We start from the raw sequence: 26,305 nt of genomic DNA, 5'->3' as shown, positions 1-26,305 counted from the left end.
GTGACAACTTCTACTATGTGTGCATGCTCCCATTACAAGGCGCTGCACGACTACAAAATATCGAATAAGGCGCTTTAGTCGACCATTAACGGATAAGCGTAAGAATTCAAGATCTTATCGCTTCGCTGTAACCCATATGTTATACTAAAATGACACAAACAAGTTGCTTTGCCAAAAATGCGAAAAAGAAGCAGCTATACATAATAAATCAGACATATATTATGCCACTGATGATAAGGGTTCGAAGCAAAAAAAAATTATGCAAATTTCTTTTATCCTTACAACAAATCCTCGCAATAATAAAATCATAGGCCTACTGTGGGTCTTAGTTGGACCTACGTGGATATTTTGTCTCTTATGTCTAGAATCTCACAAGGGCATAGAAGACTACCATAAGGCTGTATAGATTGTGTCTGTGCGCACAACCAGTCAAGATTCATAACTTATTCTTCTTTTTTATTCATGAACAACAAACAACTTTAACAAAGTGACATGGGCGAAACGGCGTATTGTACTGCTTGATTTTACCATTTTACCAAAGCAAAAAAATGTAGGTTTGATTTTAGTTACCTGTATAATTTTCGTAATAGGGGATTTTATTTGTAGACAATGGTGCGCCGCAAGCGGGAGTTAGTTTCACCAGGGTTACAGTCATAACATAAGTTGTAATTTTGAATCAAAATCAATAGATAGTACAAGCTAATCGCAGAATTACTTGTGCTAATGAGGCGCCAAATAGTTATTTGTGAATAAACTGCAGCAACCTCATACTTCTGTAACCAACGATGCATTTGCGCATTTGAAGGTTTTCTTTGTGCAAATATTACAAGTAATGTAGATGGATTTTGACTTTAATATTAACACATATTTTCCTGAAAAAATATCCTTGGTAAATCGGGAAACATTACAAAAGGAACAAAGAAAAATAAATAGTTCTTACAAGTACTTGCAGGTAAAGCAGTTTTTTATTTTTTCTCATTTGGTCACATTTTGTAAAAAGTTGTGTTTACAAAAAAAATATAAATTGTAATGTTGAATCTGTCATAACTATTAATAAAAATCACAATGAAATAACAATTTGTTTATTATCTGCATTGTTGCAAAATATATTCAGAAGTTCACCATTGCTAAATTTATGTACGTAGGTCATTCAGTCCAAGTCTTAAAAAGTCAATCTTAGCAAGCAAATGAAAAGGCCATAAAAGTTTAGAGGAATCTAATAATTTGTTTATATTTTTCAAGTTTGTAGTTGACTGTCTTGGAAAGCGATCTGCAAAGGCACAACAATTGACAGGTTCTATAACAAGCTTGCAAAAATCACAAATAAATGGTCACAACATTTACATTCTCAAAGAAACTGATAGTAACAGGTTCGAAAGAAGACTATCAATGCAAGTTAGATGTGTAAACATTTTAAAATGTTTCATTCCAGTGGCTTTGGAAGTGTTATTGGCTTTATAAAAGTTGGAAGAAAGCAATTGTTTGTGCTTGACCATGATGGAAATCATAATGAAATGTGCCCACTTTGTGTTCTTGATTTTTACATTCATGAGTCTCAACAAAGAAAGGGATGTGGTCTTAGTTTATTTAAACACATGCTCACGGTAATTTTAATTCAAATTTTTATAATCAATGTACTTTGTTTGAAATTACTGTTACATATGTCTCAAGAGAGAGAATGTTCTACCCCAACATCTGGCAATTGATCGTCCATCACACAAGTTTATCTGTTTCTTGAAGAAACATTTTAATTTGTGGGCCACTATCCCTCAGGTTTGCATTTTTAATTTGAGGCATTCAGTGGCGTCTTTAGCATTGACATGTATTTTTGCAGGTGAATAATTTTGTAGTGTTTGATGGCTTTTTCAAAAACAGAAGTGATTTCACACCAACTAAAAATGGACGGCGCAGCCGTAACTTTTCTTATTGTCGCCCACTTTCCAGGGCTGTTAGTGATGATGTCATAAAACGAACAAGGTAATGCTGTATATTTTTGTATGAATTAAAAAGGAATAATGATTCATTTTAGAAAAACTGAATCATCAACCTTTACAACAAACCTGAACGGCATTCGCCCTGCCTCTAGTACAGAGATGCCTAGTAATGACTTTATTTCATCCAGAGTTCGAAGAAAAAAATGGAATCTTGGTAACTGAATTATCCTTTTATGGAATTTAGTTACGTGATATATTTTGTCAAATGCCATAGAGAGTTATTACATATTTTTAGATGGTACACCATTTTCTGGGAATGCCAGACCACCTCCAACAGCAGGACCACATTTATTTAGCAGGTATAGCTATCCATAAAGATGAATTTTAAACACACCAGTTAAAGGTGTTGTTTATAGATACATGCTTAATTCACAAGATAGAACAACTGCCAAACCACCTATTCCATCAAATCATCGAGGCTTCAGATGCAAAACTGATAGAAATATGGGTAACCCACACTCCAAGGAAAAACATGATGGTGCGTAACATATAGCTTGATAAAAGTTAGTTGACCCACTGAATATTGGACAACTTTTATCAAACTCAACTGTAATGAACATAAACATCCATTGCTTCTTGAGCAAAAAAGGTAGTTAACTGGGTTTCCAGAGTGTAGCATCAGAGTCGTCCAAATTATTTTTTGTGGTAGCCATTTGCAGAAAAATAGTGATTCTTTGGAGACATTATGTTCCTGGTTTTAGCATCATAAAAATATATTTAATTTTTTTTTGTTTTAAAGTTTGTTTATCGCCCAAAGAGAAAATATTCATTTCAGTAAAATAGGCCTAAACATTTTTCATTTAGGTGGGGGAAAAAATAATGGCATGAACTTCACAAGTGATGTGTTAACAACACAACAAACTGGTAAAATGCCACAATTTAAAAAAAATAAATTTTATAAAAATATATTTTATTTTAGGCCTCATTCCCAATGAACAAGTTGAAGCAGAAAAGGTTTGTATTTTTCAAAATTTATGCAGGAGCTAAGTTACTATTTTCCAGATGTCCTCACAACCACACACAATGGCAACCGACCAAACTTCAAATCATACCGCAGATCACACCACTGCAGAAAAACCCAAAATTTATTCAAAGCCTTCTGATATGCTACTGGAGTTAAAGAACAAAGATGAGCAATTCTTGTTGAATACATCAAACCAACTACCAAGTGTTTACAGCAAAAGTTGGAATCGAAGACAATTGAAAGAAATTGGAAGTTCTTGGAATGTGCTTGGTGTTCCATCCAGGCCGTTCTGGAGCAATCAGTGATTATGTGCAATGAAGTTTTTGTTTTTTACTTTTAGATTTTTTTGCAGTATTATATCTGATTCTCAAGTACTACAGTTCAGGATCTAAGCTGATTTTGTATGCTCACTATTGTTTTTTTCAATAACACACAGGTGTTCAAGCAAATAAATTTAAACTTCCCTTTTGTGGAATATTTGCAAATAAATAGATATATACATCTGAGTAATTGTGATCTTACTGAACTTACATTAGGTTGATCTCAACCAGAGTGACTTATCTTATTTTTATATTCTGTTAGCACAAAAGCCATAAATTAACAACACTCCACTTTGCACAACAGTTATTTTGTGTCCAATAGTACACATTCTTCATAGTATAATCTTTGGAAAAACGGTAATTGCACAAAACAAGTTGGCATATAAAAAGCTTCAAGTCATGCCATCAGGCCACCTAAAGAAAAAAACATTTTTAATCACATAACTTCTCAATGTTACCTCTTAGTTACCTGTCACTTCAAGACAGCTGCAGTTGACATAGGAACTTTCATCAGAAGCCAAAAACAAGCAAGCTTTAGCTACCTCTGCAATACAATAATCTTATTTCCAGTTTCATGAAACTAACTTCCAATGTTCGGTTTATTATTGGTAAAAGCCTAATTAGCTGTGATGTATGCAAGTGGTATTCTTGCCATTAAGCTGTACAGTTAAAAATATCAAAGATTGAGCATGGGCACCATAATAAACTTATAGATAAATGGAGGATTTTGCGCAACATTTTAACATTTGTGATCAAACTGGAGAATGGCCATTTTAAACTTTCTGATATAATTTTGTCGATTGTCTCTGAGTTTACTCAAGGTTTACAAGACTTACCATCCGGGGTTCCCATTCTTTTTGCAGGGATTTGAAGCAACAACTGTAATTCAAACATATTGGGTTGGGCACTAGTCATATATTAGGGGAACATTCATGTTACCAACATTAGCGAGTACTTTTTCTGGAACAACTTGAGTCATTGGAGTTTCAATGAACCCCGGGAGTACTGCATTACATCGAATACCTAACCTGTGTATAAGTAAAACGACATGGCCATACTACTTACTACAAATAGGATGTACAGAATTTTACCTTCCCATTTCAATGCCAACACTTTTTGTAAATCCAATAACACCTGCTTTAGAGGCGGCATAGTTGGCTTGACCAACATTTCCACCCTACATAAATTGAAAAACATAAAAAATAGTGGAGAAACAAAATCAATGCACTACCTTTCCAACAATACTAGAAATGTTTATTATAGATGCCGGTTGAATTTCCCCAGATGATTTCATATCTTTCAAATATGCTTTGGTCATCAAAAAAATGCTCTAAAAAACAATCAAGACCTATATTTTCAGTTATATCACATGGTTATTGTGATGGTGATAATACTTTTAGGTTTACTTGAATGACATCATCAAACTGCTGTTCAGACATATTTAACAATAAACTATCTTGAGTTATTCCAGCACAATTCACAAGGATATCACTCTTTTTCTTGAACAAATCCTACAACACAAAACTTCAGTAACATGTGTTGCAACTCGTATACTTTGGGTTTACCTGAAACTCAGGAAAAACGCTTTCCACAAATTTAGAATTGGAAATATCCCCACCAAAGCAGCCGTGGTGGTTTTCATGGCGATTTTGTAGTGTCTGTGTTAATTCTTTGATTTTCGGAACATTTCTGTCAACTAACAGAATGCTTGCTCCTTCCGCCGCAAACATTTTGCATATGGCTTTGCCAATTCCGCTTCCAGCGCCTTAAACCTCCAGTTAATTTCAAACGAGGTCCTTTATCTCATTACGACATCCACACTGACCTGTCACAATAGCATGTTTTCCAAGAAGTCGGGCTGACATTACATTCAAAAAATTAGTTTTTGTCCGCCTTCGTGTATTATGCGCTGTTTTGTGCGAACGCAGATGCAGCCAATTTTAGCATGCTGTAAGCAGTGTACACAAACTAGCCGTCTCGCAACCTACGACCTCTGGCGTCCAGAAGTTTGCGGGGACCCTACTAACCACCAAGCGATACTTATACTCTCCAGCACATATTCTCCCAAAGCAAATTAGATTAGTTTTATCTTCGTTACAAGTTTCTCAGTTCTCGATAGTAACAAATATACTCGTTTTTTCAAGTATGTCTGCAATCATCGAACTATTCGCCGCATAAACCGCATAACACACTTCTTTTTCGTCCTCTTGGCCTTAAAAATGTAACTTTACCTTTTCTATTTTGTTGGCGTATTTTCAACAAAATGACGTAACATGGAAATACCTTATGGCCCTTCCTGAAATTTCCTACTAGATCGCACTAAACGTAGCTTATTGTATACCGAATGCTTGTTCGTAGCGGGATTTTCGAAACGATTTGTACGCAGCAGAACATTCGCCTGTATTTTAAAAGTCATTTACAGCTTTTGCACCAAGAAATATTTTCGGTACAGGAAAGCAGAGATCTACTACGTCCAAGCTGTGAAAAGAAAAAAAACATTGACCTTCAATGTTTTATTCGCACGTTTCTTTGAAATGCCTCATTGACTTTAATATACGTGAGAGTTTAAAACACTAAAAATTGCGGATATAAGGAGGTACATTTCACATATGTCCTCACTCACCAAATATCCCCCCTCCCCCCCCGGGGATGCCGTCCATGTCTGCTACTATTAACAAACAAATAACAACTTACACAGAGATGTTTTTACAATCCAACAAAATTGTGGTTGTATTTTCGAGGCAGAAAAATTCACACTGCCGCAAATAAAACAGACTACCTTCTAAACATACGGCGCATACATCGCTACGTTGGTGTACATTAACGACAACTTAGTGGTTTCAACAACGCGTCACATCAAATCGCAGTAATATTGCCATGTCAAGAATGTGTCGTTTTTAAAGTAACCAGTCAGCATATCAACTTCGAGCGATCGGATTGGCCATACATTGCATGGCAGCATGCACGGACAAATACCTTTCAATAATAGGTAATACGATGGAAATGTCGTGGGAGGCGTTGCACCAATATGATTGCTCAAGTGTACAGGATGCCATTCGACTGTTGCGGGGCAAAGAGTAAACGCATGGTCGAGTTTTTGTGTGGTGTGGTTGTTGATAAGATTGGTTCCTTTGGCAGAAAGCTGTAGATTGAATGTCCCGGTCAAGAAAGTTGGTCCCGGTCGCGTTCAGCTACAAATGTCGTCGACCGTCACTTTCGTTTATCATGTACACCGTTAGTACAATGGCATACAAAACGTTAACACATGGACATTCGTTCGCTAATCGGTACAAAGGTGAAGCACAGTGATTGGGAAAAACATTTTAGCGCACTAGCGAAACGCCTGTGACAAAGAAAACCATCCCACATTGATGGGAGTTAGGGGTTCGAGGAATCTGAAGTCAATCAACGACCCACGTTATACCAGAATAGCGGTACCTGTCGACTTGTGCTTGCAAAGCAACGTTGCGCTTCAGACATCATCGTACATGCCGCACGCACGAAGTAGTGAAAACTGGATTCAGGCGACATGCCAGTGGTAAGGGAGTCGCAAAACACAAATATTTTTACTAAAAAGGATCACATTGGTTAAACAGAAAGTAAAGAGACAAACTGGAATACATATGAAGGAAGTGAGCGAAATTTGTACATGTTAAATTGTGCGCTGACCTCGCCGAGGGTTTGCTGTACAATCAACAAAATCGGCATCTTACAGACGTAAAGCGTAAGTAAAGGGTCCCCGTTACCGGCGTCAAAATACAGCAGCACATCGCAACCCGGTGTATGTGTATAGAGATTCTGAAACGCGACACCAAGTAAAGTTTGTCGAAATAAGCAGGGATTGGTCATCACGAACAACCATTACGTCACGTCGTCCAAACACAAATAGGGATGCCAACATAACATTGCTATACACCAAAGCATCGCATTTAACTCCGTCTGGAACTCCTATGTACAAGAACAAGAAATGCCTTTTGAAGACGTCGTTACTTAATTTTCGCAACTTCGCCTTTTTTCGGCTGGGTATCGGCAAGGGTAAGCTTTTTGGCCGTGGCAGTGACAGAATTCACTGCTTCAGAATCAATATCATCCTTTTTCCCGTTTTTTTGCAACCGCTTCACACCCTTTCCTACTCCGATTGGTCCACTCCGCTTAGATTTGTCATCTCCGCGGTCATTTTTATTCATCAGTTTCCGCCTGTCCACACCCGGGTGACGCATGCCCTGAAACGTCAAACATTACATGAATTTGGGATATGGCTGAAAAATAATGCAGATGTAAAATAAACGTACAGGTTTGCGTTTTGGAAGTGGCGAGCTGTTGGCGACTTGGGTTGACCAATCAGTTGGCTTTTCCTCCAAAGGATCGTCAGCTTTTTTTTGATTGTCCGGAAAAAATGCGGACAACGATTGAAGAAGATTCGCTCTTTCATTAGCTTGGTTCGACTGAACAGCAACAAAACTTGAATTAAACTAAATTCTCCAACCAATAGAATGTAATATACCTTCACCACTTCTTCTGGCATGTACGTTGGCTTCTTGCCCATCAAAGTACTTCCAGAACCCCGGACCAGAGTTGGCACAGGTGGAGCTTTGGTATTAGTATTCATTCTGCTCATTGGCTTGTTTTGCTTGTTGATTGGCTGATAACTGCCTTGGGTTATGTCATGTACAGAACCAAGCTGTGAAGCTAAACACCAAATACAGTCTTTTTAAGAAAGTAACGGTAGAACATAATCAGTAACAGTGAACACAGTCAACAGTAAATTGAAAGTAATTGGTTTAAATTATTTAATAATTACTTTGTGGTTTCATGCCTCCCGCAACTTGAAATGGCATTTGTCCTCTAAAGCTTGGCACTTGTTGGGAGACCATATTAGACTTGAAAAAAAAAGAAATTAAGTTACCACAAGTTAAATCATGTTTACAACAACCACAAATACTACCTGGTATGGTTGGGCAACAGTAAACCTCTGTGGTGCCATAACAGGCATCACAGGCCGCGGTGGGGCTTTCCCTAAGATACCAGCGCCAGAGTGTGGGGAAGGCATTGAATTGCCATGCGGACCAACCATTTTTGAATTCCATGAAGATGTTGTGTTAAACGATTGTATCTGCTGTGGACTTTGCATGGGAAACGCTAAGCCCATGTTTGATCCAGACATGTCAGTGGACTTTGATGCGTAGTTTGACTGAACAGATGGGCTGTGCTGGTACAAAGAATCTCCAGAAGCTAAAACATACAATGATGAAATTTGTATGGGCAAAAAAAACATACATGTAAATAACTTACAAGAAAATGGTCGCGAAAGAATTCCTTGCACTGAATTTCCCCTGAATTGTTGAGAGGTTTGGGTCTTGCTCCAATCTCCACCCGACTGAACTGTTGCTTTACCTACAGTGGAGGGGATGCCAGGGGTATTAGACATCGCATATTTCTGGATTGGCATGGAAGTGGATGAAATGTGTTCCTGTGTACCGCTCATATTAGGTGGTACATACATCGAATTACTCTTTGCACCACCAAAGCTACCACTTGAAGGCATGCTACTCTTCATAGCACCAAATACACCCTGGGCAGGTGGTGGGGGCATCTTTGTTGTTGAGTATTGTGGATTTTTGTTGCTGTAATACTGATTATATTCTGCATCACTGCGAAGGCGCTGGCTGGGTGGTGCAATAGGTGCATATGAGCTTGGCATGTTCGCATTTAATGAAGCTGTGTGTTCCAGACCAAGTTGATTGGGCGATGTTGGTGACATTCCTTTGATTGATTGGGGATACTGGAAAAAATTATGGATTTTTTTAAATTTAGGAACAAATATTATCAGTATTTAACATTTTTTTACCTGTTGGTAGGACAATGGTTGCGACACCTGCATAGTAGTTGGTTGGTATGGTGTCTGTCTCAGTTGTGTCTGTGGTGTGTAGTAATTTGCACTTCCTCCTTGATTCAGTTGACTGAAAACAATCACAGTTAAAGATAAAAACAATGTACAAAGATACAGTTTTTGCAATCGCAATTTATCACTCACTTGTAAAATGATGTCGATTGAGCTCTTGGAGCCACACTTAGTTGTTGGTTGACTAACGTGACTGAACTGCCTTGTGTTGCCACTCTGTTTTGTTCAACTAAGGGAACATACATCTGCAAACAATAAAACAATGTTTTAGAGACTTTAGTTGCATTTTTTATCAGCAGAAAACATTTCATATTGCAGGAATCCCATGATCAAGACAAAGCAACTTCATACAGCCCAAAGTACAAACTGAATATGCTGATATTTTTACCTGTTGTGCAGGGGAGGGGGCACCACTATGGGGTCGAGGAACAGCAAGTTGTGTCGAACCAAGGTTTGCTTGTTGACCTAAAGTGGTTTTGTTGTTAAATATTGATATATAAATGGAATACAATTGCAGTAAATACAATAATTTGCAGTCATTGTAACTATGACAGATTACACATTCATATAAGGCAGAGTGCAACAACACGCCAGCTAAATCATAGCATTTACACATAATCATTCTGTACTGAATCACACATAAGTGTAAATATAGATGTTTTTGAGCGTGTGAAATATAATTTAACCTGGCACTGCTGAACTTGTTCCATAGTTGGGCAAACCACCACTTCTCACAGCTGGTGCTTGTTGTTGCTGTGTTGACTTCATAGAAGCTTAAACAAAGTAGTATATCATAATATCGCACCAGGAAATAGCTGCAACTACACCTTGTTACAATAAAATTTACCTGCAGGGGAGCCGACAGCAGTAGATGCTAAGTAGGGTTGAGTGTTGTATCCTGATGACTGGTGCTGCTGGGATAGACTGTTGTAACCAGGAGCGGAGTAGAGGCTTTGCGCATATTCCTGAAACAGAAAATACAGTTGGTTGTTTACAACACAACTACCAACATTCATCATACACAATACAACACTCACTGGTGGGTAATTATTGTAGATTTGTTGCATTTGTTGCAGATTAGTTGCGAGGGATGTGGTTGAAATGGGTTGTTGATACAATGCTGACTGTGAACCCTAAATATGCAGTTTTAAACAAAATAACATCATAATGTTTACTTGGCGCACACAGTGATGTTATCCTGTCAGCATTTTATAATTTTTATCTTATTCGAGTTTTAAAGATGTGCAACATAAGACCATTTTATTTGAATTGTATGTGGGTGCAAGTGTCATGTGAATCTACACTTTTAAATAATTGTGAATCATGAATATAAAGATGATTTGTTGTGTGTGTAACATGTCGGGACTTAAAACTGAAAATAGGTTTCGACCACCAGGTATCAAGATGAATTACTAATCTGACATTCTTCCGGAGAAAACCAACAAATATACACCTTTTGTTCAATGAGATTGTATTTTTCGAACGAACGACTAGGCTTCTTCAGAGAATAAAACACAAGAAGCCTAGTCGCTTGTGCAGACAAAATCTCAGAAAAATACAATCTTAGTAATTCATCTTAGGACTTGCCAAAAAGTAGTCTTAATTACCTGAACCAATCGCTGAGGATGTTGCATAAGTTGTGATTGCTGAATATCCATATACATGTACGGGTTGTTACCAAACTGGGAAGTTACTTGAAGAGACTGTGGTTGTGTTGAAGTCACCAAACCTTAAACATTATATAAAGCTTAAATAAACCATTGTTTTCAACATGATTTCAACATAAGCAACTCCTTTAGCAGTCATAGTAACTATGACAAGTGGTCAAAAACAATCATTGACAGAAAACAGTATCAAAACAATACCTAGTGCCTGCCATATGTGAAGTTATAATCTAATCATTCTGCCCAAACGATATCAACCATAATTATTTGGTATCCTACCTGCATCCACACCACCGTATACACTCATATGCACTGATTTGGCTGCATCAGTAATTGAAGTTGTTGCAGCTGGGCTCTTATAAAGAAGATGCATAAAGTTAGTTAGAATAATTTGTGGATGTACAATTTAACATGTCAATACTTGTATTAACTACATTAAGCCTGGATACTTACTGCAATGTTTTCTTGCATTTCTTGTGTGGCAACTTGGCTCACAGCAGTCTGTTGTACAGAACTGGTCCAAGATGGATCATCAGTAGTGCTACTTGAAGATGCATCCACAAGGTGTCGCGGTTTCCATTCTGATGACTTAGTCACACTTAGTTTCACCTAACACAGATTCAGTTACTGATAAAGTACATTATAAAGGCACACGTATGTATCAATAATTACCGACGACATGCTTTGTACAGCCGTATTTGGGACAGGACTTTCACTTGCTGATGTAGCAGTAGTTGAGGTGTGAAAAGAATGACCTTGGTTTGGATCCATATCTGCATGATTTAAAAAAAACTGTTCACATTCAGTAACTTGGTTGGGCCACAATGCAACTGGACATTTATGGAAATATAAGTAAAAGGGAAAAAGTTTGTAAAAATGGATAAATTAGTCAATTTGTAGTTCCATCAAAAGCAAACAAACATTCATTTGATTTACTAATAAATCATCATAATAATATGCTCGATATTAACACATATATATTGTATCACATACTCTGTTGTTGCAGAGTTGATGCTGTTGAAGATTCAGGCATGTTTTCCCATGCTTTCCGTGCAGATTCCATTTTCAAGTTAAAGTCGAGAGATGGGGAAGTGGGAGTTAATAAACCCAACTCAGAAGCAACACTTACATCAGGGTTAACATCATGTGTTTGCCTAATTCCATTTTTGGTATCAACATCATGACCTTGCTTACTGGTAGGGGGGTGGGTAGGGGGCATAGGAATGGGGGCAGGGATGGGGCCCTCCAAAGATTTGCTGTGGGTTACATTAGGATTTGTTGTGTTTGGGGGGGTCAGGCTCATATCTTCAATAGGGTCAGAGTCGGGATAAGCCCTATACAAAATCAAAAAACAACGTAGCTGTACATTCTGTTCACAATAGTTTAATTTCAACATAAAAACGTAATAAATAATAAAGCATAAAGCATTTGTTTCTGGTTTAAAACATTTTGGTGAGTTGGCACTGTCCTACAACTTATAAAACATTTTGCAAATAAGCACTGTCTTACACTTTTCAAGCCAACAACATGCCTTTATGTTTAAAACCTGCAATTGTCATAAACCAGAGCACTAACATTGACCACTGTCGTCAATAAAAAAATGTGCAAATTTAATCACCCAAAAGCAGGTTTAAACAGCATTCAGCATATTTCATATTAAAGATAGTTACAGAAGCATCACTCACCCCGCCTTCTTGCCTACCAACACAGTAACACTACTGGTAGGAATTGACGTCTCCATGTTTTGACCGTCAACAAACTTTGCAAGTGATGTTGTTTGTTGCATGGGAACAATCTGAAAAACAATCAGTTTAATCTGAGCAATTCTTTTAGTCAGGTTTTTGTTTCAAGCTGCTTGTAATTGTTTCAGAAGTTTTAAGTTTCTTCAAGTACTTTTCAGTACAGGTCTGTGTTCTTCATCATTAACAAAATTTATTAACACCACAAAATCATGTTGGAAAAGATGTTGAGAGAGTCATTCTTACATTTCCATAGTTATTTCTTTTAACTGTGTGTGACGAAAATGACTCATTAGAAGCTGTGCTGTTTCTGGAGCGGGTTAGGTCACTTGCACCTCCTGCACCATGGGAGAAATCAGCTATTTGATGAAAGCCAGCTGATGATGTGGAATCTAGTGCCATGTCTGGGGTAACACTTCCATCAGGAAAATCAGGTGCTGGAAAGCCTGGGGAATATTGATGTAAGTTCTGCTGTGTGGAAATTCGAAATGGAACTAAGCAATCAATGTGGAACTACTTGAGCACAGCCTTAAACATTATCTACATAAACATACTCATACTGTACCTGTGAAATGCTGTGAATGGTCACTAAGTGCACTGGGTGGCTCGGGATATGGAGGGAAACTGGAGCTTCTTAAATCTTCTGGTGTAAAAAAAGGTGACGAGGGTTTACCTTGTCAAAAAACAAAAATTGTTAAATGCAGTACAATTAAAAGCACTGAATATTAATATATATATATATCCATATCCATGCTAACCTTGGTTTTCTTCTGGTTCATCTGCAATAAATGAGATGGCATTACTTTCTTGGTGGTAGAGGGAAGTTATGTTTTCAACAGAATCAGAGCGCTTGACGGACTTGGAACGTTCCTGTCCAATTGGCCCAATTGGATTAACAACAACCCGATTTGGACTTTGCGCTGCAGCAGCCTGAAATACATGTAATAGTAAACTAAGCTCAAGACTTATTCTCTAGCATTCTTGTAATTTCAATTAGTAATGTACCGAATCTTCGGTTTGCTGAATTTATTTGGCCGATTTTGAAGATTCAGTTTTGGCCGAATAATTTGTTTTGAATTTGCCCCCCAAAAAACTTTTGTAATAAAGAAATACTAATGTGGAATCAACAACGTCTTATGAGTTTGTTCAGTGACGGGTTGTTATTATTGTGATGTAGGTCTTAGCATTTACGGTCACTACCGAAATATCCTTTAAAAAAAGGAGTCAATAGTGTTCATTAAAGTTAATTTTTTTTCCTATGTCTAGTACAACATTGGCGATACACTTGAAAACTACGACACCCAAGACAACCTTAAAACCCAAAGAACTAATATTTGAACAAATATCCTGTTGTAGCACAACTTTGGTGAATTTCGCCAAATTTATTCAGCAAAACTGCTGATGATTCAGTTTTGGTCCAAATTAAATTTAGACGATTCTGTATGTTACTAATTTCTTTAAATGCCAACATTAAGGTTGTAAGAAAAACAGAAATCACGTACTTCAACATATGATGACATGCCAATGTTTGAAGGGTTGGTAAGAATATCAGAATTTCTTTGAATAGGGGGTCCGACCATGGGAACCTACAACAAAATAACACTTTATCACAATCTTACCCCCTACAACCATTTGTTGGGCAGAAATAGTTCCCACCTCATGATTGCATATAGATGTAATCACACTTGTGGATGTCATTGTTGTAGCAAAGTGGCTGAAACTCAATTTTGCTTCAGTCCCTGGTGAACTACGCTGTGATGAAGGCACAGATGATTCCACCCCACTATCATGTTGACTTATACCTGGTTCCACACTACTCTGCTGAACCTTCTTTTGCACATCAAGTGGATCCCACGTATCTACCACAAAAAATATGGTTAGAAATTATTTCCACATGCTATTAGTTTCTGATCTAATACATGTGTGGCAAAAATGTTTACCTATTGTGTTTAGCCATGAATCAGCAGTTATTGAGGAGACAGCAGTGGCAGGCAATGTCTGCTTTACACTACCACTGCTTCCACTTTTGAGACCATTTAGTGATTTGGCAATAAGCTTGTTTTTTGTTTGACGTTGTTGCTCTGACCGCAATTTGCGATAATTTTCACCAGCCTGGCTTTCCTTCTGAAAATTTGTGTATATTGAGTAAGTTTCAGGCAATACAGACAAGCTAAAAAAAATTCAATAGGTTATGCTCACATCTTTTTTGCGTATCTTTTCTTGCTTTTTCTTTTGAGATCGCTTTGAGAGGACTGGAGTAAAACCATCTTCATCATCCTTGTCCTCTACTGGAGTCGAATCTAACACAGCACTCAACAGATCTTCAGATACAGTTAACTCTGGTTGGACAGCACTGAAACACAAATCAATAACTTTGTATATACCGTCATCTTCCACTAACAAAAGAAAAACCTAATGTCCTACCCTTGTGATGAAACATCAGGAAGATCATCAACATTAACAACCCCTGCATAATTGTGTAAATCATATCTCCGGAACAGTTCCTGCCATAACAAGTGCATTGTGTTTTGTGTTAAAAAGGTACACAAGTTGTTTTATTAAAAATAGTGCAGAATTGTTGCAAAGCAAGCACAAGTCTTAGAATCTTACTTTGTTTTTCGCTTTCTGATCATTTTCCAGCTTTTTTGCCTTTTCCTGCTGAGTGGCAGATGCATCACGTATTGCACCTTCTATCGCAGAAGGGTATGTGTAATCGACCGTGTGCAAGACATAAACCTAAATATACAACCACAAAGCAAATGACAGGGGCTAGTTGTGCAATTAGACAAAACAAGTTTCACTATTTTTGACAGACATTCCAACACTATTAACAAAAACACATTAATCTAACCTGACTATCTGTGGCCCGCACTGGTTCCTTCACATCTCTGTATCGGTCATTCATTCCACCTAAAACAAAACGCAAACGAATGGTTATATCAAATAACATAAAACAAAATGGCAGCAACCTTTTCCACCCCTTCCTCTTCTACTTTGTGTTCGAGGATGCGAGTGTCTTGTGGAGTCAGTTTTGGAACGGTTGCCATCTTTACTTGTGGCCTTCATTAAAAAAAACAGTAATTATATTAATTGTGAATGTGATTCGAAAGTTGTGTTATTGTTCCGAGTCTTTAAACTAAGGTCAGGTGCATCAGACATTGGGTGTGGTTCGTGTGTTGTCAACCATACTTCATCAGTTGAGTGGTGCACGAAGTCATCATCAGCAAAATTACCAAGTATATATAAATTTATCATACTGACAATATACCTTTTTCACATCCGTATTATTATCTTCAGATGCAGTTTCCCATTCAACATCAGATGAAGGTTGTACCCCTCCATCAGATTTTTGGAATCCTCCACTTTGGGTAACTGTGAAAGTTTAGAGCATTTTTTTTGAAATGAATCCTATTGAAGTTTCATCACACTTTTCAAAGAATATAATTACCTTCACTACTGCTGGGCTTTCTGATGGTGGAGGAATTTTTAAATCGAGGTGGTCTGTTCAAAGCAAAATTGCAGAAAATTAATCAAAGACACAACAAGAAGGACCGCTATTTAACGTGAGCAACTCACTGATCTGGTTTCGTTTTCCGCTTCCTCTTATCGTTGTTTCTTGATCCATGTTTTCTTCGGTCATCGGCCCCTGGACCATAAGGGCCTCGCTCTCCGTTTTTTGGCACCCTTACAATAAATGTGTTTTGTTTAACAATTACATTAAAATTTAAACAGAAAATTTCCCCAATAAAAGTGTTACGCCCTTAAGTTTTATGCAGATATAAAACCTGCTAGTTTCTTGATGCTGACTGTTGTCCATTCTTCTTCCTCTGCCATTTGCTGATCGGGGAGGTGAATTTGATTTAAGCCCATTTGCAGGTTGTCTACCACGGCCTCTATGTGAGGAGGACAATGCACCACGACCCCTACCGCGTCGTGAAGGTTCACCTCTTGCTGTAAACGTGATTTCTGCAGAATCTGATGACTTCACTGCACGGGAGTTCTTTGCACCAGTTACCTGTGATATATATTTATTGTTTTTTAACACTGACAGTTTAGGTGTGTGAGGTCTGGAAAAACTACTCACAGTTAGCTTTACTGGAGCAGAGACTTGGTCATTATCAGAATCTGAATAGTTGTCGTCAGTTGAAGCTTCTTTTCTTCTTCTGCTGACAAATGGTGTTTCCTACAGAAATTTATTGCTTTTACAGAAAAGTCAATGTTTTATTGTTTTTACATTTTTTCATGATTATTAGGAAACTTACATTATCGGATTCTGAGTATTCCTCGTACTCGTATGAATCTGTGTTTTCATTCTGAAGATAAATTTTGTACACATCATTTTTTTGTTAATTTTCATTTTTAAATTTTTTTTAAAAATAAATGTTATTTTCCAACATTAAAGAATAAGATGCAATACCTTATTAGCATATCTACTACTTGAATAAGAATGGTCGTATCCACGAGATGGAACAGATCTGTCCAATAAAAATAAATATTTATACAACAAGCAGTAGAAATGTTTGACAGATGTTTACCTTCCTCCACGACGCTGTCCTCTACCTCTGGGTGCAGAGACAAATTTGTCAGGAACTGGAGCAGTTCCACGACCTCGGATTCCATGTGATCTGAAATTTGAGAAAAAATACATTGGACGACTGCAAAAATGTGTGCAAGGTATCCTTGTGCCTACCTTCCTCTGCCTCTTGAACCTCTTCTCTCATAGCGCTCACTTGTGTACGATCGGTCTTGACTCCAACGATCTCCTCCGGTGGAAACATTGGACCCACCACGTCGGTATGAGTTGTCTTTATATTTTTTGCCTCCTTTTCGATCTAAAAATACAAGTTATGATAAAGCTATGCAGTGATCACAAATGTGTTTTTCTTTTAGTGATATAACAAATTTATACCTGTATCTTCAATCTTGTCACCAGAAAAATTACTGCGGTCCCGGTTTGAGGACTTTGTGTTTTTACCGGAGTGATCTGTAACTATAAACAACAAAAAATCAGTTAAATAAAACATGTTGGTAATTAAACTAAGAGATGGTCATAACTTCAAAACATTTTTTGCAAAAAAAGTATCTTGATATGGCGACTGGTTTCTGAGATACAGCTGATCAAAGTCGCATTTTTATAGCTTGATATGGTCGTTCGAGTGCTGGCAGCAAGCCTTATGCACAGGAATGGAAAACATTGCAAAACTGGTTTAGTATAGTTTTGCATTACATAAGGGAAAACAAGTGAACAAATAAATTTTAATGTTAATTTGAGCTGCAGACAGGGCGCTGTTTCGACCTATTATGTCTTATTTTGTTGTTAAATTCGCTACAGCAAAAAAGGTTTACGATTTTTTATCTCCGCTACTTTTCGTGCAGTTTTTGTGCATTTTTTTTTTTTAACGTAGAACTGAAAAACTTGTATATGTTTGTTGTAGATGTACCTTTAGTTTTACGCAAAGTTGCCATGGCCGTGTCATATGCACTTTAAAACAAAGACAAAACTCCATCACATGACTAATACCTGATAGTGTTTTACTTTCAGCTTCATTAACATTAATAACTGGAGCAGTTTCTTTAAGAGTTCGCTTTTTGTCTTCTTCAGTGGGAATGTATGTTAAGTTTTTATCAGACTTCACCTTGAAAAACACAAAAATTCTTAATATATATGAACAAAAACAGATTGTTTTAAGTATCATTAAATTTTAACCTGGCTATGATAGTACGAAAGTAAAACAACTCACATCTTTCTGCATTTGTTTCTTTCTTTCTTCCCAGATGTTAGTGGCTGGTGGAGCAGGAGTTGATTTTTGCTTGGTTTCGATGCTTGCTGGTTTTACTGGAGCATTTTCAGCTGTCTTCTTATCTGCAAAAAAAAACCAAAACTTTAAGCCAATGCCAATGAAATACAAAAAAGGTGAGATTCTCAAGATTTCTGAAAATGCTACATCTACAGGAAATGAAATGCAAACCTTTAGAATGTGCTTGCTTCTCAGCATCAACTTTGTTTATTTCCTGCTTCCTGACTGGAGCACTGGTTCGACCTAAACACATATTATTAATGGACTATCCTGTCCATTCATTGTTTGCAATTTACCTTTGTGTTCTGTATGATCTCTCTTGGAGTCTCGTCTAGAGTCTTTGTATTCCCTTTTGTATTTGGAATCACCATGATATCTGCTTTCAGATGTTTTATCTCCACGACGCTGGTTTCTTCCACCTTCCTTATGCTCTCGCTCACCATGGTAAGCAGAGTCTCGAGATCTTTCCGAATGAACATGTGTCGTTTTGTGGAAAGTCTTAGCGGGATAGGCACCAGAATCTGGGTCACTGTCAGCTTCTCCTTTATGGCTATCATACTTTCTTTCACCACGTGGAGCTTGCTTTCGATCACGGTTACTTCTTGCTGAGCCTGTAAGAGTTGGAATGGTTAAGGTTGGAATTATTTGAAAATATTTTTAATTTGACCGGTTACTTTACTTAATCTAATATACCATACAAGTGCTCAGATAGGGGCGAAATACATAACATAAAATATTTTCATAATTTTTCAATCATCACAGCACATATATATATATATATCAATTCCACAAAATTTATATTTCTTTACCTGTATTATATGACCGATTCCTTTCCCTGTTTCTATCAGAGCCAACAACATTAGCAGAAGTCTGACTACCATCAGTTGGTCCAACATCTCTTGTGATACTTTTGGTCAATGGGTCATGTTTTACCTCTGATCGAGTCACAGTGGTGGAGGTTGTTGATGGGGAAACAGTGGCAATTGGCTTGTTTACTACAAAAGAACAAGAAAAATAGGTTAGTGATAATTAATAGTAGTTGGCAACAAACACCAACCCACTATACCTTTATCATTATTCCAAATTTTATTTTCCCCAAATGATACAGCACTGGAAAGTTGTGAACCTACAAGAAACAAAATTTAGCAAACAAGCAACATTTGCCACATTTCACTAAGTATATCTTAAACCAACCGGTTTTACTGCTTTTTCTGTCAGTTTTTGATCCATGTGTGTTATTATCCTCTTGGTCACTCTCAACCCTACAAAAGAATGTAATGACAGCAATATATATAAAGTTTCTCTGCAGATTAACAAAAATGTACCTGAAATCTCTAAGCTTGACTTTGTTGTCCATTCTTCTGGGTTTTACAGTTTCATGTTGTTTATATTCTTCTTTATTTTCACTTTTCTCAAGTTGACTGCTTCCCCTCTTTGCGTTGGATCTCCCACTTAATTACATATCATATCATGAGTATAATGCCTGCTTACTCTTACAACGTTACATACACAGGATTTTGTAGCACAAAAAAAAATTTTCTCCTACCCACTATCACTTCGTGTTAATAGCGTTTTCAGAGATCCTCGTCTTGAATCATTTGAAGTGCTTGCATCCCTCGAGGTTTGTCTACTTGATGACTTTGATGTTCCTACACATTAACAAATACTGTAGAATGATTTACAACAATCATACATGAACAGATGGGCAACTTAACGCACCAGCATCCCAAAGTCTTTGATCAGCCACAGATGGTGAGCGATTGTCAAATGATCTTTGACCTTCTCCCAATTTCCTTTCATCTTTTCTGCTTGTATCTTGTGGTTGATAAGCATGTCTGTAAAATGCAAGTTACATTTACTCTTTGTAGTCTTTGTTTGTAGCCATTTTCAGTGTTTTTATTATTTTGATAACACAGATTGTTTTTCTAAAGTCATTGACCTTCTTTTTTTTAAACAACAATCTTTTTATTAGTGATGTTTCCAGTTCCAAATTATCCGGCCCAGCCGTATCCTGATAGTTATCAATCAAACATGTCAGGATAATTTTCATCCGGTAGTTTGTTAACACTGATTTGTGTATTTTATCGGTATGGCAAAAATGGTTGATTGCCAAACAGAATGCTATGATAAGATTAGCTTATCATGAGTGGAACAAATAAACGTGGGCATTTCAAAATTTTGTCTGTTTTTAGGACAAAAATGCTTTCCCAACTATCTGGTAAAACTAAGTGTAGTATCCCGGCCGGGTCCGGGAAAATTGCTCAATATCCGGCTGGGGCCGGGTACCCGGATCCGGCGCAAGACATCACTACTTTTTATTGTGACTTAAACAAAGGTTAGTTGCCTCAGACATTGGGTGTGGTTCGTGTGTTGTCAACCATACTTAATCAGTTGAGTGGTGCACGAAGTCATCATCAGCAAGTTTACATATACAAATTTATTATGTTCACAATATGCCTTCTTCATATCTGCATTATTATTTTTAGCAACAGCAAAATGCCAGCTACATTCACTCTACTACAATGCTAATTAGTGCCTGGATTTACCTGTCTTCATCTGGGGTAGCACGACCGTAAGACTGGGAGCTTTCAGACTGCTGTCTTGACCTGTAACTGAATTGTGAACATAGTTTAGAAAATATTTTAGTAATTACACAAAAAACTACGTTTTTTTGACAGTCCTCAGTAAAAAATTAGAGTGAATAACTGTTAAATCATTAAGTCATTCATAGTTTTTTCATCACAGGACAAAAAATTTTGTTCAACAAGGATTTTTTTTTGATACCCTTTTTGATGATCTTCACTGTCTTCACTTTCCCTTCTTTCACGTTTCATGATGCTGGAAGGTCTTATTCCCTGTCAAAAGAAATACAACGTTTTGTCTCATTGTTGAGTCTATGTGTGTTGATTCCTTCTACCTGCTGGGGCATAGATGACCATGCTTGTTCATAGTTTACTTGGCCGGATCTTTGAACCATACGCTCCTAAAATATTTCCATGTAAGAACTTATAAAAATAATAATTGTAATTCAGACACTTACCTGTCGCTGCTGAGCCAGTCGAGGAGGAAGATTGCGATTTTGTGAAGTAGATGGGTGTGGGACAGAGCGATATCCACCAAATCCATCTCCTGGAGGCCTTTCCGGCTAAGCAAATATTGCAATATAAAATATTTGTCACCAAGACCATGACTGATTTATTTTTACCAATTATGTCACCATCTTTCGACAAAAATATCTCCATTAATCCACTTACCAAGTATTACATATGTGCTCAGATAGGGGCGAAATAAATATCACAAAAAGTTTTCATAATATTTCAATCATCACAGCACACTACACAAGCTTTAACTCCATCAAACATCTTCTTATCTCCATCAACCTACTCACCCAAGCCATCCTTCTTTCTTCACTACTTTCACTTTCAGTTCTTCTTCCTCTGTAAGCACCCATGGGCGTTTCCATCTGACTCTGTTTTCCCCATGTCTTTTTCTTTTCATCCAATGATTCAGAATTTTGTAGAAATCGCTGTTGTTCATGTTCTGCTTGAATTCCTTCATAGTGCCTGACATTCTGATCAGGAGTGTGTGAAGCTCGCTCCATTTCCATTCTTAAAAATATGCCATAGTAAATTGTGCATACATACAAACAGATAGTTAAAGTGAAGTGCCCCCCTACCTTCGAGATTCTTCTTCTTTTCGTTTCCTAGCCCTTTCCATTGCTTCTTCTTTTTCTGATTTTCTCCATTGTTCATCCTCTCCACTTGGTGAGGCCCGGGTGGCAGAAACATCAGGCATTGGCCGTTGGGAAAACCTTTGACCCATTGGTGTCGCATGATGAGCATACATTTGGGAGTGCTGCATGGGCGGACCACCATACATTTGTCCTTGCGGGGGAATTCTTTTTTCATATGGTGGTTGCATGGTGCTGCATATTTATACCCAGTGTAAAGCACAGAAAGAATATTGCTCAACAATTATATTTTACCTTCTTGCCTCCACAGTTGAAGGAGTTGGATACATGTTATATGCCCAGGCAGGTGCTGTCGGTCCTTCCATTAAACTTGCAGATGTCGCTCCCCAAGCTTGTGTGGGTACTGGAGAAGTTTTCTACAAAATAGATTTTATCACATATGTGGTAGCATATTACAGCGGAGACTGACCTTTAGTTCATGGCGATCTTTTCTGTTATCTTGTGTTGAGGAATTTCGACTAAAAAGTAATATTCTGAGAATAAAAAGACTGGCACATACTGTTATTAACATTGTCATCTTTGAAAAACTTATGCATCAGTTATTCTCAGAATTATGAGTAAATATGTGAGTCGTGTTCCAAAGTAATGTTGTTGTGCATTTGAGAAATTACAACTCATAATAACAAACCTTTTGGTGCCATTTCCATCCTCGTCATCACTGAAAACTAGTTTTTCACCGTAATCCACTTCCCCATGCATGGTTGCCCATCCCTCATCACCATCATCATTTTCAAACTTATCAAAGTCCTAATTTAAACATTTTGTCAAACACAGAGCTTCCTAGTGTAAACAAACCAAATGCATATGCAGCAAAATCTCCAAAGCAAGTAAAGGTTTGGCAATATCACATAACTTGCATCAAATGTGGTTTATTATATTTCAATAATTATAACATATACCTTCATATTGGACTGAGAAATAGTCGAAGACTTCTCTAATGATTCTTGTTGTTGTTGAGTAGCCATCATCATATTTCTATACCTACCAATGACAATAATTCATGATATATTGATCAATCACAAAACCTGGGAAAACACACCTTGGGTCATTTACAAAAGGTGGGTATCTCATTCTTTGCTGCATCCCGACAGGATATCTGGGACCAGGACCTGGAGGTGCCATACCAGGATGTGCAAAACGATTATACATCTGATAAAAACAAAAAGAATGTTAAAAATAATCTGGATAAAAAAACAATCAATAACATACATATGGCGGCATCATATTGGGAGGATAATGCTGTGGCTGTCTTGGAGGCTGTCCCATTGGATGTGGTATTGGTTGATTCTGATTTATATCACTGCCCTGTGACAAATACCAATATTGATTTTCATATTGAACACAAAATATGTCAAACTGCTACCTCATATACATGTTGAGGATGTACTGCTTTTACCAATGGTTGTTGCTCCATTTTTTTGTTATCTTCTGATACAACATGTGATTCATTTGATTGAGGTACTGGTAAAGTTCGCCCACCACCATCACGCCAGGAGGCAACGTCTGTTTTATTATAAGCAATTATCACAAGTATCACCACATTTGCCTTTACTCCCACTTACTTTGTGGCCGTAAACTAGGGCCAGGACCATATTGAGGCTCTCTTGATTGGTCAGCACTTTGGCCACTTTGTTGTTCCTGCTCAGTAAAACGAAACAAATTAGATAAAAAGTAACATCAGCAACATGAAAGTGTACCTTATGCGTGTCACCTAGAGTGGGAAAATCATCTGAGAAATGGGTGGTGCCACGAGCCTGACCCCCACCTAATAATAATTAAATTAAAAATTTTGCTTTCAAGCAAACAACTACACATTATAAATTTTGCTTAACAACCTGCAGCTGCAGACACTTTGTTGCCATGCTGGGTGTGGCGTGATGGACCCCACATTGACTGGGATGCATTGGATGGCTGTGGTGGATTCGTTGAATTTTGGTTCCGACTGGCAGATGTTGTTTGACTCTGCTAAAATCCAAAACACACTCTGTACAAAAATGTGTAACCAGCAAAACTAAACATATTATATTCATAGGTAAGGTGACCCAATAAGTAAATTACAGTACCGCTTGTTGAGAATAAGTGGTAGGGGCAGGTTTTGGTGGAGGTTCTGTTGCTTGGCTTTGTGTTGTTGGGGTCTGGCTTGAAGTTTCGTTTTTTGAAGCCCATCCTGTTCCGTCTTTTGGTACTTTTGGTGAAGAAGTATGTTATGAAAGGGATTGAATTTAGACATGATCAAACTGCTTACAATTACCTAGATTGATATTAGGGTCGTTGCCAAGATTTTCTGATTTTAGGCTAGGTAAACTTGCAGGAGGCGGGACTCTTCTAGTGCTAGCAACTTTACCCAAACTTTGAAGGCCATGACGAACACCAGAGGCTCCTAACATAACAAAATAGAAACTTGAGATGATGTGCTTAATATTAATTTTAACAAATGGAGTATTTCTATACCAGAAGGTTTAGAAGGGTCTGTAGATCTGCCTTTGTATTGTGTCAAATTGAGAGTGTTGTACTTGCCATCCTTGCCTTTATTGACACCAAAGCCTGTGGACATCGCTTGCCAGAAACCTTAAACATTTGCTGTCAGTGAAGACCTCCAAATCAAGACCTGGAACTAAAAAAAAAAGTTTTTGCAACAGCATAGATTTTTAATAGTGCTATATTTTATCTACAAACCATCACTGCTTTTTCAAAAAGGACTGGTCTGAAGTTAATTAATGCATATTAACACATCAACACAATTACAAAACTGATCTTTTAAGTGTTTAAAAGCCTCAATCTAATTCAAATCTAACAAGTTTTTTGTTAAAACTCCACTTTATTCAATGAAAGAATGCTATATATAAGTGTAACATGTACGAATTGTATTGAACGAGGTAACTAAGGTTTTATTCATAATTTTAAAAAGTGCAAAACACGTAGGCTAAATAGCCTACTGTTTTAAGGAGAATGCCTGTGAATATTCATGAAAATATGTAACTAGGGCCAGATGCTGCAAAATTATACACAAATTAAGCGTGTTGTTGCAGTGATACGAACTGATATTTTGCAAATGATCAAAACATGGAAACAAAAAACATATCGTCACTCTTTTCTCCGACATGCCGCAACATTCCGCACCCAAAAGCATGCACTAACTATTCAATCAACAGAATTTCTCAATTTAGCATCAACAAATTTATTATTTACCTCGTAATGTATAAGTGGGTGACAAGCTGGTATAATTTTGTACTTGCTTTTTTTGGATTGATTCCGATATCAAACCACCACCAGCACTTCTTCCTCAAGCTGCAACAAAGCGAGGGTCTTCGCCGCAAGATAAAAGATGGCGATTCATATGACGTCATAATACAGCGGTTTTTCTAGACTAGGAGCAGCCTTTTACATTTAAATCAAGATCTCATTCGGGTTTGTACAATCAACATCAAATAAGCTGATCACCACATATCATGTTTCTGAACAGCAATAACGTTCAGTCCAACTTTTAAACAAACAATTTGATCTACTGTGTGCATTTCTGTCACTGAGTTCCGGGTTTTCAAACCCAGAACTCGCGAAGGTTTTTCACACAACAATTCAAAACTAACAAAAATTGCGACGTTCACAAACTCACGTCAAGCATCTCTGTAAATAAATAAATACCTTTAAGTTTTATCGACGCCCATTTCATGTGCGGCGCGCGATGTTAGTCTTGGGGGGCCCACACCATTGCTTGCCGCAAAACCAAAAAAATCACGAAGGGTTGATTTTACCTACAATATCACGTGATATCCAAAAATCGTAGTTGTATTTTGCGCAAAAACAAATGATTTGATTTGCTAGATGAGCTTCTTGAGGCACCATACTAATTACAAATATTTAGGTATATGTCCGCCAATTTCTTGTCAAAGTTTACACATTAAAGCCGGGCCTTCTATTGAATTGGATCAATAATTGTTTCGAAGTGTTAGCACAAAATAATTGTTGGAAATATAGCCTACATCGAGTGTGTCATTCCGAATGCTTCACCTATGAAATATGAATAAAGTTTTATTTGTTAGGTGTCATTTCAAATAAACACTTCAATTAAACGTTGGCAGTGTCTTACGCCTATCTATGTAAACTACTTTGATAACACCTACATGTCGGTTTTATGAGTAGCCTACTATTTTTATATGTATATAAGTTAGTACG

At 37.4% G+C, this 26,305-nt stretch overlaps 3 protein-coding genes and 1 non-coding gene across 9 annotated transcripts; 1 reads left to right on the top strand and 3 right to left on the bottom strand.

Moving 5' to 3' along the window:
- The first annotated feature begins 811 nt into the window (after positions 1-811).
- On the top strand, positions 812-3,263 carry LOC145913194 (alpha-tubulin N-acetyltransferase 1-like). Its single transcript, XM_083000763.1, has 11 exons — positions 812-952; positions 1,243-1,370; positions 1,433-1,604; positions 1,672-1,773; positions 1,835-1,977; positions 2,030-2,148; positions 2,230-2,293; positions 2,351-2,472; positions 2,799-2,858; positions 2,914-2,948; positions 2,997-3,263. Exons 1-11 carry the CDS (start codon positions 839-841, stop codon positions 3,261-3,263), a joined length of 1,326 nt encoding a protein of 441 aa, XP_082856889.1. The 5' UTR covers positions 812-838.
- A 292-nt stretch (positions 3,264-3,555) lies between these two features.
- On the bottom strand, positions 3,556-5,259 carry LOC145913195 (estradiol 17-beta-dehydrogenase 8-like). Of its 2 annotated transcripts, XM_083000764.1 has the most exons (9): positions 5,104-5,259; positions 4,844-5,043; positions 4,673-4,789; positions 4,510-4,608; positions 4,370-4,455; positions 4,222-4,306; positions 4,115-4,157; positions 3,748-3,822; positions 3,556-3,692 (listed from the first exon to the last, which is right to left on the bottom strand). In XM_083000764.1, the coding sequence occupies exons 1-9, from the start codon at positions 5,141-5,143 to the stop codon at positions 3,676-3,678; spliced, it is 762 nt and encodes a 253-aa protein (XP_082856890.1). In that variant the 5' UTR covers positions 5,144-5,259; the 3' UTR covers positions 3,556-3,675. The 2 variants fall into 2 exon arrangements, with proteins under 2 accessions (XP_082856890.1, XP_082856891.1); XM_083000765.1 differs by lacking the exon at positions 4,673-4,789.
- Positions 5,260-5,875: 616 nt separating this feature from the next.
- Positions 5,876-25,443, bottom strand: LOC145914781 (uncharacterized). 5 transcript variants are annotated; one of them, XM_083002625.1, is made up of 69 exons: positions 25,322-25,443; positions 24,584-24,746; positions 24,384-24,512; positions 24,196-24,317; positions 23,968-24,097; positions 23,830-23,897; positions 23,695-23,770; positions 23,496-23,635; positions 23,342-23,437; positions 23,172-23,281; positions 23,032-23,113; positions 22,761-22,879; positions 22,542-22,590; positions 22,367-22,488; positions 22,058-22,306; positions 21,770-21,989; positions 21,422-21,526; positions 21,299-21,364; positions 21,166-21,236; positions 20,928-20,993; positions 20,101-20,216; positions 19,928-20,030; positions 19,707-19,832; positions 19,576-19,643; positions 19,448-19,507; positions 19,187-19,376; positions 18,678-18,994; positions 18,553-18,624; positions 18,325-18,446; positions 18,105-18,219; positions 17,493-17,567; positions 17,274-17,415; positions 17,119-17,208; positions 17,001-17,058; positions 16,846-16,896; positions 16,680-16,766; positions 16,369-16,598; positions 16,160-16,267; positions 16,032-16,084; positions 15,852-15,955; positions 15,553-15,643; positions 15,435-15,493; positions 15,194-15,319; positions 15,008-15,087; positions 14,783-14,936; positions 14,524-14,707; positions 14,240-14,442; positions 14,086-14,169; positions 13,342-13,513; positions 13,149-13,256; positions 12,830-13,029; positions 12,530-12,639; positions 11,838-12,178; positions 11,517-11,617; positions 11,298-11,453; positions 11,124-11,199; positions 10,788-10,909; positions 10,218-10,313; positions 10,028-10,145; positions 9,867-9,953; positions 9,569-9,645; positions 9,313-9,425; positions 9,127-9,238; positions 8,571-9,060; positions 8,224-8,510; positions 8,080-8,158; positions 7,783-7,967; positions 7,571-7,723; positions 5,876-7,501 (listed from the first exon to the last, which is right to left on the bottom strand). In XM_083002625.1, exons 2-69 carry the CDS (start codon positions 24,684-24,686, stop codon positions 7,265-7,267), a joined length of 8,811 nt encoding a protein of 2,936 aa, XP_082858751.1. In that variant the 5' UTR covers positions 24,687-24,746; positions 25,322-25,443; the 3' UTR covers positions 5,876-7,264. The 5 variants fall into 5 exon arrangements, with proteins under 5 accessions (XP_082858751.1, XP_082858748.1, XP_082858750.1 ...); XM_083002623.1 differs by having other exon boundaries at positions 5,880-7,501; positions 16,668-16,766; positions 17,493-17,573; positions 18,678-18,992; positions 19,191-19,376; XM_083002622.1 differs by having other exon boundaries at positions 5,877-7,501; positions 16,369-16,766; positions 17,493-17,573; ... (1 more) ...; positions 19,191-19,376; positions 23,968-24,094.
- Positions 12,706-12,772, bottom strand: LOC145914833 (small nucleolar RNA snoR25). The gene has a single exon (XR_014403402.1). It is a non-coding gene; the product is annotated as a small nucleolar RNA snoR25 (small nucleolar RNA).
- Positions 25,444-26,305: the final 862 nt, after the last annotated feature.

This window comes from Ascidia mentula, chromosome 9 (assembly GCF_947561715.1).
Source record: "Ascidia mentula chromosome 9, kaAscMent1.1, whole genome shotgun sequence".
Lineage (NCBI taxonomy): Eukaryota > Metazoa > Chordata > Ascidiacea > Phlebobranchia > Ascidiidae > Ascidia > Ascidia mentula.
The sequence above is the reverse complement of the archived record's forward strand: the minus strand, read 5'-3'. Positions and strand labels throughout refer to the sequence as shown.